The following is a 14,301-nucleotide window of genomic DNA, read 5'->3' as shown; positions in this document are numbered from 1 at the left end:
TAGTAGTAGGTCCAGGTAGGTATAGGGTACCCCCCGTTAACCCTTTCACCCCCTGTCACCAGTGTCACTAGTATAGTGTACAGATTTATTTTCTGATCACCGTATTAGAGTCACGGGTGCTAGTTAGTTGGTTAGTTTCACCGTCAGTCTTTTATAGCGTCAGGGTGCCCCCATATATTACCTAATAAAGGTTTTACCCCTGATAGCCCCCTAGTCAACCCTTTCACCCCATGTCACCAATGATCACCGAATTAGTGTTATGGGTGACGCTAGTTAGTTTTTTATAGAGTCAGGGTACCCGCTGTATATTACCTAATAAAGGTTTAACCCCCTGATCGCCTGGCGGGTGAAACCAGACAGGCTCAGATTAGTGCAGGTACTCTAACACGCGCACACACAATAGATAGCTCCGTTACTAGTATAGTGTCTGAACGAATCAATATCTTTGATCAGAACTATATTAGCGTCCCCAGTAGTTTAGTGTTCCCAAATATGGGACGTTAGTGGGATCAGCCCAGACAACTGCTAGCACCTGCATTTAGCCCCTCCGCCCAGCCCTGCCCACCCAAGTGCAGTATCAATAGATCACTGTCACAAAACACAACACACATAACTGCAGGCTTCGCAGAGTCACGCCTGATCCCTGCGAACGCTAGCAGATATTTTTTTTGGTAGCGATTGCAGCAGGCTCTGACAACCGTGTGCTCTTTTGCCTGTGAGTCACACTAGCTGTACCTATAAATTTAGAGGCTAAAATGTCCAAACAGAGGTACACTAGTGAAGAGGCCTAAACGTTGCTGAGCATGACAGATGAGAGCGATGGGGAAGCTCCACTGTCAGATTCAGGCTCAGTATACGAACCCGTAGAGAGCAGCAGCACCCTGACAGATAGCTCTGATAATGGAATAGTGGTCCCTGCTAAGGTCAGGTGTACCCGACCCCATTCTTCTGTTGAGGTGCAAGAACCACAGGTTCGTATGGAGCAGAGACTAGTACCAGTGCTGCTCATCCTTCTAGTGAACTGGCAAGCACCAGCAGCCTAGTACATCCTGGTCGTAGACAAACCAGCACTGCAGTCACACTTGGTGACGTGGCGAGTACCATAAGTGCAGTTCAAGCTGGTGTGGTGGCTCGCACAAGTAGTGTCCCACAGCCACCAAGAAGACAAAGATAGGCCCGTAGAGCCCATAGTGTCCTTCCCGCTGCATATGCCAATGCTGATTTGGGAGCCCACCACTTCTGCAGCGCCAGTGCTTTCCCCCAATCACTGGCCATCCCAGAAATCAGGTGGAAACAGTTGATTTTACGTCACTTGATTTTATTCACTATTTTTCACGGAAGATCTCTATAGATCTATTGTGGACCAAAGCAATTAGTATGCTGGTCAATTCAGCGCTGCTAATACCCATTTGATACAAAAGATGCAGCGCTAAAATGACATATGAGATCAGAAAAATTGAAAACAAGGAAAAACCAGAGAAAACTAAAGCAGATTCTCATTAAGATACCAGCAAAGATCAATGATAAATAATCATGTGAAAAATCATGTGAAAATTATTTATCAAGTAAAATATAAAAAAGTCCCATTAAATTTCCAGTCCATGGATCAACAAAGAAATGACACCCATCCGTGTAAATACAGGAAAAAGAGTTGTGAGGATATCCTTCGTGGAACTTCACACCCAAAGTGAATAAGGTGGTCTGCACTATGGAAGTTTTTCGTTTCATGTTTCCGAGAATCACCTGCTTATAGTTGCTGTTTCGGTACCGTGCTGTGGGTTCTGGGTGCTGGGTGAGACTGCTGTAATAGTAGTCATCGCTATCTGGTAAGCAGACCACCTTATTCACTTTGGGTGTAAAGTTACACAAAGGATATCCTCACAACTCTTTTTCTTGTATTTACACGGATGGGTGTCACGTCTTTGTTAATCCATGGACTGGAAATTTAATGAAACTTTTTTATATTTCACTTGATAAATAAATTTCACATGATTATTTTTCACATGATTATTTACCATTGATCTATGCTGGTATCTTAATGAGAATCTGCTTTAGTTTTCTCCGGTTTTTCCTTGTTTTCAATTTTTCTGATCTCATATGTCATTTTAGCGCTGCATCTTTTGTGCTTTTATTTATGGTTTTGAGTTTGATATTAGACTTTTAGGTGCTGGCAGCTTTTCTCAATATTCATTTTGTCACCTATGCACATTTTTTCTAGTGCAGCTTCAGCCTTCGGGCTTGTGTTTTTCTAATCCCCATTTGACCCTTGCCAGAGAATGGAAACCTATTACGGTTTCCGAATTTAAAACTTTCCTCATGGGCATAACAAAAAAGTGAGTTGTGGTCATGTTGCCCGTGTTCTCTGCTTCCATGACAGGACATGATACAAGCAGATCTTGCAGTTCATGCATTTTAATGACCGTGAACACTGTCGTCCTCTGGTTGACCCTGGATTTGATCGGCTCCATAAAATTCGGCCCCTCGTAAACCACTTCAACCAACAGTTTGCAGCCTTGTTTGTTCCCGATCAAGTTGTCTGGTAAAAGCGTAAAGGAAATATACAGATGAGAATATGTGAAATCACACCATTAGAATCACTCTAAGGCAGTGGTCGTCAACCCTGTCCTCAGGGCCCACTAACAGGCCAGGTTTTATGTATTACTTTGGGGAGATGCAGACTAGAATACTGCAATCGCTGAGCAGCAAATGATATCACCTGTGATGTATTTCAGTTATCAATTTCTTTTTTTTTAAATATCGTATAATACATTCCGCATATAACACTTAACATGTTCTTCATATCATCTCTTACATCTCAATTTCTTCAAATTATAACAGCATTATACATTCCTTTTAAATGGAACTCAGTCTCATCTACCCGATAGACATATATAATTTTCCTTTTCTCTTATCCTAACCCTAGTACCAACCCCCACCCTCTAAAACCCAAAAAACATAAAAAAAAAAAAAAAAAAAAAAAAAAGGGAAGAGAGGGTGCCCCTCCCCTTCCCGTTCGATCGCACATGATCTACCTCTCTTGCTCTCTACTTCTATAACCCAAGAAAGGAGCCCATATCTTCCAGTATTTCTCGTCATGTTCTTTCAGCATCAGAGTCAAATTCTCCATTTGTTGGATTTCTGTAGTTCTAGCCCACCACTGTGTTCTGGTCGGAGGGACTGAACTTTTCCACAGGGCCGGTATACAGGCCCTCGCCGCCGTGAGAAGGTGTTTAAGCAGGGGAATTCTTATATTTTTCCACCAACATGGGAACATCATTTAGTAGAAATGCAGCCGGGTTATCCCCAAGAGACACACCTGTAATATCCTTAACCGTTTCCTTAACCATTTTCCAAAATCCCTTAATGTTCTCACATTCCCAGAATATATGCAACATCGTGCCCTCTGACCTCATACAACGCCAGCATATATTTTATGTAGAACAGATGGTGTTCTATACCACCTGGTGAGGATTTTATATCTGTGTATGTATGTATGTATATATGTGTGTGTGTATGTATATATATATATATAATCTATTTCAGTTATCATGCAAACCTGGCCTGTTAGTGGGCCCTGAGGACAGGAGTTTATGACCACTGCTCTAAGGGGTTGGAGATTTTGAACATAGGGCAGTGGTCCTCAACCCTGTCCTCAAGTACCCCCAACAGGCCACGTTTACAGGTTTTCCTTTATCTTGCACAGGTGATTTAAATCTAAGTCAATGGCTTGGTATTTAGGACAGCTATTTTATCTAAGAGAAATAACATAGCCTATTGGGGGTCTAATTGAGGACAGGGTTGAGAACCACTGATATAAGGTACTCCAGACTCGTCTTGTCTTAGAACACTTGGTGCTCGGTAGCTGTGGCAAACGAAAATTAAAACTGCTAAAAGCACTTTTTTTCCTCATTCTTAACGTTTTTAGTCTAGCTAAGAATTCACGTGAAGAGAAAAGAAAGCTTGGTTCAAGCATAACCTTTATTTTTGTTTGTACAGATCGCTGTGAACAAGTCTCTCTCTGATGACCTCCGTGTAAAGGCACTTTACTGCATCCGCTTCCTCATTAAGCTCAAAAGCAAGGTAAGTTGTATGATTATAGAAATGTAATGTTTTAATAGCTTGTACCAGTATGGCATGGCAGAAGGTCTTCATAAAGGGAATTTAGTTAAAGTGGAACTAAACCTACCTATCTATCAGGTGATGACAGTATGCTCTTACCCTCTGTTTAAAGAATAAAGTTGTATTCATTTTTGCAGGAGTAGAAAACAGACACAGTCAGTGACGGAGTCATAGATATGGAAAATGCATGACTGGTAGCTTTGAATTTCTGTACATGCCCACCTAATATAGATCTTGGTTAGGTCTTCGACGTCAGCGGACAGAGAGGTTTATTTACTAAAGCTGGAAAGTGCAAAATCTAGTGCACTTCTGCATAGATACCAATCGGCTCCCAGGTTTTATTGCCAAAGCCTGATTGAACAAGCTGTAGTTAGATGCTGATTGGCTACTATGCACAGCTGCACCAGATTCGGAGTGCACCAGTTTTAATAAATTAACCCCAATGTTTGAATCATATTGCAAGGACAAGTACCCTCTTCCCCGTACCCTCTCTAAGATGTACACCTTGCTAATACCCCCTCGGACGATTATATTCTGCCGGGCCTCAGCAGATGGGAAAGGTATCTTAATAAAACCTTCACATTGGAGAGTGGTGTGGCTATGATATAGTTTTGGAGTCTTGCCGATTGAATCCGTGAGTTAGTGGAGTCTGTACGGGTAGTTTGGTTGTACAAGTCAGAATAATAAGCCTGAAAAGCTTTCACTATGTCTAAAGAGGTATGGCAGAGATCACCTCAGGGAGGAGATTTTGGAGATATAAGTTCAGGCCTGCTTGGCTCTGATTGAACCTGCCAGGGATTTACCACATTTATTGCCTGGTTCATGGAGCGAGCGGAGAAAAAAAATCGTTTAGCGTGTGGCGCCTATGGGATTGACCTGAGAGCTTTATTAAAGCACGGAGGGTAACAGTAGACGCTGGGAGGCGTGTGTGCACTCAAATGGGAAGACGACAGCAGATACCACAGCACATAGATCTCTAATGAGTATAAATGAATACCCTTACCGGATCCGTAGGACGCACATACCATATAGCAGTGCGTCAAATAGGCATAAGGGGATGATCTCCCGTGATATCCAGCCGGATGGTATCCCTCAGGCCACGGTCAGCGAAAGGAAGCGATGATCACAGGTGGAAGTCGAACAGTCCCTGCATACGTCCTCCAATTCCGGACCGGGAGAATCCAAAGACAGCAGTTCAAAATAGGACCATGAAAAAAGGAAGCTCCACATAGTGTAGGTAAAAAAAAAAGGGATTTATTGGATAAAAACCATATAAATAAAAGTGATCACAAAAAGATTAAAAATGGCAATGTGGGAAGCTGAAAATGCTAGCCCTATGCGTTTCGACTGAATAGTCTTCAACAGGGGCATGATTGGGTATCCATCTGCAGCATGATCATTTAGAAAGTTGGAGATCGTCTTTGAAACCTCTGCTCGGACAACTATGTCAGAAAGCAAAGCCAGGTTAAGTTTCTTAGTGGAGAACAGTTTAGAGGTCGAGGGGATTTTGAGCGATAGGAATAGTGGGGAATGATTGGACCAAAGGAGGGAGCCGATGGTGGAATTTGGGTTCGATTCCAAAAGATGATGGGAGGTAATAAAGTAGTCAATTCATCTATAGTAGTTATGAATGAAGAGCATTATGTGTAATATTTTTGGCTGAGATGAAGTGTCCCAAATGTCTAGTAGCTGGAGGAATGTGTGGGCAGATTTCAGTCTATTTGGTTTGGGCCAAAGAGTGGGTAATTTTCATGAAGATGTGGTTTGAAAACCCTGTTAAGCTTCCCCCACAAATACCACTAGGCCCTCCATGAACTCTTTCAGATGGTCCCTTAATGACATAAGCTATTTATTTGGCCTGGCCCTGGTTGGGGAAATAAGTGTTCACTAATGTGAATACTTGGTTGTAGAATTTGCATTTTAAAAATAAGTGGTCATGAGGTTCTAAGAATTCGGCCAAGTGTTGGAAAGGCACGGAAGAGTGGACAACCCAGGACAATACCAAGTCCTGTAGTAGCAACTGGAAAGAGCTGGGGCGTTTTGTGGTTTGAAGTGCGTTTCCTGCAGAAGCAGCCATGGGCATATGGTATAGTATCTGAGAGCGTTTATTTTGACCGTTCCTTACACTGAGAAACCAAAGTGTAGATTCACCATGATTTCCCTTTGGGGGGGGTCGGGGGGGGGGGGGGGACGCAATGTGGTATGCGTACAGGAGGGCAAATATGCCAGCCAGCACCCAGAGGGGTGGGGGGAAGAGAAAGAGAGAGGAGAGAAAGGATTGAGGGTTAAATCGAGCAGATCATCAAAATCAAGGGTATGGGATCTAATCTAAAAAACATCAAAAGAAAAAAGGGGGGAGAGAGAGAGCAAAGTGAAATATTAACTAAACTGTGTAGGTTTCTGATCTTGTGTCCACTGGATGGTTCAGGGACGGACTATTCCTATTGAGTGATAGTAACTCACTCCAACCTGGAGGGACTGCTGCAACACACCTGGGATAAAATCTATATCAAGGTAAAAAAAGCAATATTAGATTATCCGTCACAGGCAGCTTCAGTGGCAAAGAAAACAAATCCATAACAACTGTATATATCCAGTTCATACAACATTAAACAGCTAACAGGTAAAGAGTATATTGTGATTCGTCTCCAGTGGAGGCAAATGGACCCCTGTACTAAGAAGCCACTGGCATCCAGATCCCCCCAATCAACGACCAGTTACAGGACGCCATAGGCACTCGTGTGCATAAGAGGGTTAAAAATAGGGGAGAAGGGGGGTGGGAAGGGAAATGAGAACAAAACATGTGTTGGAAAAGCAACATAAAATGCATGGAACCACCCTGATAGAACTGAGGAGAACAAAGTGTAACATTTCTGGTTCCCAATATACCCTGGGGTCATAGGCTTTGTGTAGGACATAACCGTAGAACATGTGAACCAGGCTTTGCATTAGCTCTTGATGCATGTGTCTCGGAGAGGAGAGGGGTGTACCATCCTGGCTAAGGCCTGGGATGTGCACCATTCCTCACAAACAGAACCTAATTTGCAAGTAGGGGACCCACAAGGTGCGCTACGCAAGTCCCAGCAATGAAGTAGATGTCTAGAGCAAAACGAGGTTGAGCAAGAAAGTGGCCTCAGTACAAGGCTACAGAAGTGATAGGGCTATTGTCCTGTCAGCACTGAAGTGTGAGTGGCGTATGGCTGGCGGAGTCTCACTAATGGGAGGCTGCAGATGCACCCGAGCACATCTTACCCTCTACTTAGATATGCAGTTGCAATGGTGCCACACGTGATCACTAACACCAGCTGTTTGAGGGCTTGAAAGTTTTTTTGAAAACTGACATAAACACATTTGGCAGCTGTAAAAGTTATCACCAGAGGCATGCCTCAAATGTAGCATACACTACCTGTGCTAGTAGGCACAATGTAAATTAAAACACAGCTGAAAACAACATTGGTATATTTGGTATTTATTGTACAGTGATCCTTCCTTTAGGAAACCGTTAAAAGGTGGGTTCTACTATAAGGCATTGTTCACACGGGCTTACCGTAGTATGCCAGTGCGAGGGATGTGTCTGTCTGCACGTGCATTCCCATTCCTGTCAGTTTGGACACCCAATTTGACAGCCATGCAAGTGTGGGTGCATGACCCTGAACACAGACCATGTGTGTTTGGAGCCACGTACTCGCATGTAGACTGGTGGGTGGTAAAAGCAAGCAGTTGAGAAAAGGACCAGAGGGTCAAGAGACAGGATCAGTAAAGGAGGAACACACTGGCTGTAAATATAAACTGGAACAATTTATTACATAATATAATAATAATAAAATTGGATTCCACCCACACAGTAAGCGGTTAAACTAACCTCCACCACTAAGAAATTGACAGATTCACCACCTGGTACCCTCAACATACATGCTAATATCCCCATAAATAGTATGCAACCACCTAGTGGACCCACTGCTGGGAATAGTGTAGCAACATACATGGGACAATATATCTGCAAGAACAATGCTGGATGAAAAAAGGAATAGCATCTGGAGGAAGACCTATGTAGATCCTGTCTGGCTGCACTTCACATGGTTTGTGTACACCGCTTACTAGACTGTTCTATTGTATAATCACATTTTCATGCATGTGCAGCAGGATACAGGATTGTCATAATTTATACCTTCCCAAGGATTTGGTTTTTATCAGACTTTTGACTTTTCAGTTCCCAGTGTTTTTCCATCCCATTTTCCTGGATTGGCAGGATCTATATAGGTCTTCCTCCAGATGCTATTCCTTTTTTCATCCAGCATTGTTCTTGCAGACTGCCTATTTTGACAATATTGTCCCATGTATGTTGCTACACTATTCCCAGCAGTGGGTCCACTAGGTGGTTGCTTACTATTTATTTATGGGGATATTAGCATGTATGTTGAGGGTACCAGGTGGTGATTCTGTCACTTTGCACTATGTCACTTTCTTAGTGGTGGAGGTTAGTTTAATCACTTACTGTGTGGGTGGAATCCAATTTTATTATTATTATTATTATATTATGTAATAAATTGTTCCAGTTTATATTTACAGCCAGTGTGTTCCTCCTTTTACTGATCCTGTCTCTTGACCCTCTGGTCCTTTTCTTTTATGTATGCCATGAGCTAGAGGAACATACCTGCTCATTTTTCCACAGGAAGAAGGTGCACAAACACTTTCTTTCCCTTATGCTTTCTCTTGTGGAAACCTAGAATGGAGTTTTCTAATAACATTCACCATACATTTCAGCTTTAGCTATTGTGCACTGTAAACAGATGGATGGAAAAAAAATAGAAAGCTGTCTGAAAATATAAAATATTTACAGGCAAAATTTCTTATTTAGCTGACTTTAGTCTTGATAAGAATCCCTGTACGAGACAATATATGTTCAGGCATTAAACCGCCATTTAGGTGTAGTCATAGTCTTTGTACCCTCCTTTACCTTTCTTCTATTGTTAAGATTTGATACAATGACTTGTACTTTATCCTTCCTTAGTCCATCTTGAAGCAGAAGTTGCTGCCTCAGATTCTCAATGCAGTTTTCCCCATCATGTGTGCTGAGCCTCCTCCTGGGCAGTTAGACCCTGAAGACCAGGAAGATGAAGATGAGTTATTGGAAGATCAGGCTGAGGTGCAGTTACCCAAACACTATGCAGTCCAGGTCAGTGGAGATATATGTGAAACACAGTCTCTTAATGTGTGGTGGTGGTGTTTTTTTAATAAAAGTTTTTAATTTGAATGCTGCTGTTTTATAGGTCATTGATATCCTGGCCCTTCATCTGCCTCCTGAGAAATTGTTTTCTCAACTGGTAAATAAACAAGCATTTGCTAGTAATAACTTTTATTCATATGTCTGTGTTCTTTGTACCTCTGCCATGTATGCGCTGGCTGCTGTTTTTTAAACACTGGAACTATTGCTATATTGTTAAACACCAGTGGAACTTCCATGCACAGTGCCTTGAAAAAGTATTCACACCCCTTGAATTTTTCCACATTTTGTCATGTTACAACCAAAAACGTAAATGTTTTTTATTGGGATTTTATGTGATAGAACACCACAAAGTGGCACAATTGTGAAGTGGAAGGAAAATGATAAATGTTTTTCAAAATAAATATGTAAAAATTGTGGCGAGCATTTGTATTCAGCCCCCCTAAGTTAATACTTTGTAGAACCACTGCAATTACAGCTGCAAGTCTTTTTGGGTATGTCTCTACCAGCTTTGGACATATTGCGTGAAATTTTTTGCCCATTCTTCATTGAAAAATAGCTTGACCACTTCCTTACCAGGCCAATTCTGACATTTCTCTCCTGTAAAAATCATAATTTTTTTGCTAGAAAATTACATAGAACCCCCAAACATTATATATGTTTTTTTTTTAGCAGAAACCCTAGAGAATAAAATGGCGGTTGTTACAACTTTTTATCTCACACGGTATTTGCGCAGGAATTTTTCAAACGCGTTTTTTTGGGGAAAAAAATTTTGTGTTTTAAAGAAATCAAAACATTGTTCCTACGGTGTAGAGATTCGCCGGCTGAAACCGGCAATATCTGAATGATGTCTGTAACTACAGGCATCATTCAGATATACCCGCCCAAAGCCCAGGACGTCATATGACGTCTGCAGGCGGGAAGTGGTTAAAGTGGATGTAAACCCAATGTCATCCTTTCTAAACTACTGCCATAGGGGTTATCTATAAGGATATACGTGCCTCCTGCATGTATCTTTACCTGTCAAATGTCTCCCCTCTGTCTGTTATGAGAGCCGAAAAACTGCAGATTCTGTGGGTGGGTCTGTTGTCTGGAGCTCGTTGGGTGGAGTCGTGATGTCAATAGACTCCCCGCCCACCTCTACACTCGCCTTGTCAATATGCATTTTCTCCTGTGTATTTCTAACACTGAACTTCTGCTATGATCTCTAACATCCAGTGAAAAGACAGGAAAGTAACCACATGACTTCAGCATGCCAAATCATGCTGAGGTGTGGAACAGCCAATCCTTGCAGAGATGCTGAAGAAAGGAGTGGGGGAGGGAATTAAAAAATAATGCATGTCTTAGGCTAGTGTACGAGATATGTAAATCACCTGTCACTAACAGCAAGGGGGAGGATTTGACAAAGTTTTTCTGTATTTGTCAAGATTTATCACACTGAACAATAAGAGGATTGCTCAGAGCTGGATTAACTCTTTGTGGCAAGACTGGGTTCAAATGATAGGAAATCTTATACTCTACATTATGACATTAAAAAAAAAATTCGGGTTTACATCCACTTTAAGCTCTGTCAGAATGGATAGAGAGCGTCTGTAAACAAGTCTTGCCACCGATTTTCAATTGAATTTAGGTCTTGACTTTGACTGGGCCATTCTAACACATAAATATGCTTTGGTCTAAAAAATTCCAATGTTGCTCTGACTGTATGTTTAGGGTCATTGTCCTGCTGGAAGGTGAAACTCCGCCCCAGTCTCAATTCTTTTGCAGACTCTAACGGGTTTTCTTCTAAGATTGCACTGTATTTGGCTCCATCCATCTTCCCATCAACTCTGACCAGCTTCCCTGTCCCCGCTGAAGAAAAGCATCCCCACAACATGATGCTGCCACCACCATGTTTCACGGTGGGGATGGTGTATTCAGAGTGATGTGCAGTGTTAGTTTTCTGCCACACAGTGTTTCGCTTTTAGGCCAAAAAGTTCAATTTTGGGCTCTTTTGACCAGAGCACCTTCTTCCATATGTTTGCTGTGTCCCCTACATGGCTTCTTGCAAACTGCAAATGGGACTTCTTATGGCTTTCAACAATGGCTTTCTTCTTGCCACTCTCCCATAAAGGCCAGATTTGTGGAGTGCACAACTAATAGTTGTCCTGTGGACAGATTCTCCTACCTGAGCTGTGGATCTCTGCAGCTCCTCCAGAGTTACCATGGGCCTCTTGTCTGCTTCTCTGATAAATGCTCTCCTTGCCTGGCTTGTCAGTTTAAGTTGACGGCCATGTCTTGGTAGGTTTGCAGTTGTGCCGAACTCTTTCCATTTCCGGATGATGAATTGAACAGTGCTCTGTGAGATGTTCAAAGCGTGGGATATTTTTTATAACCTAACCCTGCTTTAAACTTCTCCACAACTTTATTCCTGACCTGTCTGGTGTGTTCCTTGACCTTCATGGCGCTGTTTGTTCACTAAGGTTCTCTAACAAACCTCTGAGGGCTTCACAGAACAGCTGTATTATTTATACCGCGATTAAATTACACACAGGTGGACTCTTTACTAATTCGGTGTCTTCTGAAGGCAATTGGTTCCATTAGATTTTAGTTAGGGGTATCTGAGTAAAAGGGACTGAATACAAATGTACGCCACACTTTTTTCAGATATTTATTTGTAAAAGATTTTGAAAACCATTTATTATTTTCTTTCCACTTCACAATTATGTGCCACTTGTGTTGGTCTATCACATAAAATCCCAATAAAATACATTTACGTTTTTGTTTGTAACATTACAAAATGTGGAAAATTTCAAGGGGTATGAATACTTTTTTCAAGGCACTGTGTTGGGAAGTTATACGAATTTCACCTTTATGATTGATTCTTTACAAGCCTAACTAGACTTTGCCTTCATTGTTTTAAAGAAACCTTTTTTTTTATTTCTAGAGCCCACTCATGGAGCCGTGTCTCCTTAGCAAAAATCCATATGAGCGGAAAGCTGGTCTAATGTGCCTTGCTGTTCTCAGTGAGGGCTGTGCGGATCACATTCGAAACAAGTATGTATGCTGACTGTGGATATTCTGAATAATATTCCTATTATGGAATCTTTTAAACAGAAACCTAGAAAGCAGAAAGGTCCATGAACTGGCGTTCCTGCATCCTATTTATAAAAACACATTTTTCCATATTTGCCCCTTGTGAATTATGCATACTTGTGAATTATGACAATAGGTCCTGTTATGTTTGTTTCAGAATACTGAACAATGAAAAAAAGGCGTGCCTTCGGTAAAAGGGACTTATTTTTCTAGTGCTGCATGATCGATGGGTGCTTGAAATCAATGTCACCCAATCAATGCAACATTGTGGGACTGCAGAGTAGCCTGGGGCTGCTATATTAGCACCCAAACAAATTAAATGTTTAAATGGAAGTCTGACTAAATGGTTGTTTGTAGGACTTAAGGGAAACCTTTAACAAGAGAATAATGGAAGCTGCAGTTACGGGCCTTTGTCCAGTTTCCTGGCCTCAATACTTTGTCACTAATTTAGCAAAGTAGCTAGTGAAGCCAGGGGAAAAGTCAGAACCCATAATCTTTTTTTCTTATTTGAATCATTGATTCCAGAATCATTAAAGCTTTTAGATTGACACAACAAGCAAGGCATCAAGTATTTAAAAAAAAAAGATAATCTAAACAAAAAAAAAAGATGCTTTCATAAATTAAGATACACCAGTCAACCATTTAAAAATGTTTCAAGCAAAAAGTCTGGAAGCGGACAACATAAGGTGTCTGCAATTCCCTTTGCTAGACCAAAAAATAAGTTCTTGGTGTGCCTCTCTGAAACTAGTTTCACTTTGGTACAATACCTGACTATGGCTGAGCTCTTTGCCTAAGTGTTCTGTTGGCAAATAAGGGGCTTTGTCGTTAGACTAGAATGGAAGTTTGCATGAAGGAGGGGTTAGCCATGAAGTTGTTAGGCAAATATTTGACCAATCATGCACTGACGACTAAGTATGAATAAAGACGTCTATTTGTGAGGTACACGGTTAATTATTTTCTTTACAGCAGGGGTAGGCAACCTTAAAGAGGTGGAGATCTACCTGAACAGCATGGGAGAAGTCAAAGATCACTGGGCAGAGTGTCGCCACCTCACACTTGATTTAAACCTCTAATAGCCATACTACTGTGTTGGGCAATCATGGGTTTATATCAGGTGGTGAGGACCTGACCCGACAGGACCACCTGTCAAACACACCCAAAACGCTCTTCAGAGGAGCAGTAGTGGCTGCTGCACTTGTGAACCCTTAGTTGCATTCAGCAGCGGGACCTTAGAGTTCGTTCACACATAAAGTTGGGGTGGTAAAACCCTGCGGCTGACTTACGATTTACCTACGCCAATCCCTACCTCTTTTAGCTGCTGAGGCAGCAACCAAAGGTGTACATATGCCGCAGCAGAAATGAAACCTGTTGCTTTTGGTGGATGCCAACACCTGCCAATCGGGACTTATTCAAGTAAATGGGGCCACTCTGCAAGTGCCCTGCACCTGCATACTTCTGCAGGGTCCAAGGGGTTAAAGCAGGCGGTGAGAAAGCAACACAACACTGCCTGCTTTAACCCTTGTTTGCTGTACTGCACAAGGTTGCAGGGCACTTGCAGAGGGGCCTCATTGACTTGAATGGGTCATGCTTGGCAGGTGCTACACCCACCAACCATGACAAGGCGTAAAACTCCTGCTGCGGCTGCGATGTGTGTACACACCTGGCCACTGCAGCTAAAGGGGTAGTGGTCGGGGCGGGTGTGGTAAAAACACACCTTAACTATGGGGTTTTACCACCCCAAAATTCAAATGTAAATGAACCTTTACTATTCTTAGCCCATATAAGGCTGCTTTCACACTGAAATGCTGCAGTTTACCTGTACTGCAGGTGCAGCGCATCTGCGACTTTCTTGGGTTAGCTGCGCTTAGCCATAGACTTCTATT

The 14,301-nt window shown here is 42.1% G+C and overlaps 1 protein-coding gene across 1 annotated transcript in view; it reads left to right on the top strand.

The window, feature by feature from the left end:
• Positions 1 to 14,301, top strand: part of IPO4 (importin 4) — a 164,842-nt gene that overhangs the window by 41,769 nt on the left and 108,772 nt on the right. Inside the window, exons 9-12 of the mRNA XM_073632779.1 lie at positions 3,997 to 4,080; positions 9,131 to 9,295; positions 9,390 to 9,443; positions 12,270 to 12,379. Of these exons, the coding sequence (XP_073488880.1) occupies positions 3,997 to 4,080; positions 9,131 to 9,295; positions 9,390 to 9,443; positions 12,270 to 12,379 (413 nt within the window). The remainder of the gene's footprint in view (positions 1 to 3,996; positions 4,081 to 9,130; positions 9,296 to 9,389; positions 9,444 to 12,269; positions 12,380 to 14,301) is intronic.

Source organism: Aquarana catesbeiana, linkage group LG01, assembly GCF_042186555.1.
Source record: "Aquarana catesbeiana isolate 2022-GZ linkage group LG01, ASM4218655v1, whole genome shotgun sequence".
Taxonomy (NCBI): domain Eukaryota; kingdom Metazoa; phylum Chordata; class Amphibia; order Anura; family Ranidae; genus Aquarana; species Aquarana catesbeiana.
Note: the sequence above shows the minus strand (reverse complement) of the source record. Positions and strands in the feature narration are given on the sequence as shown.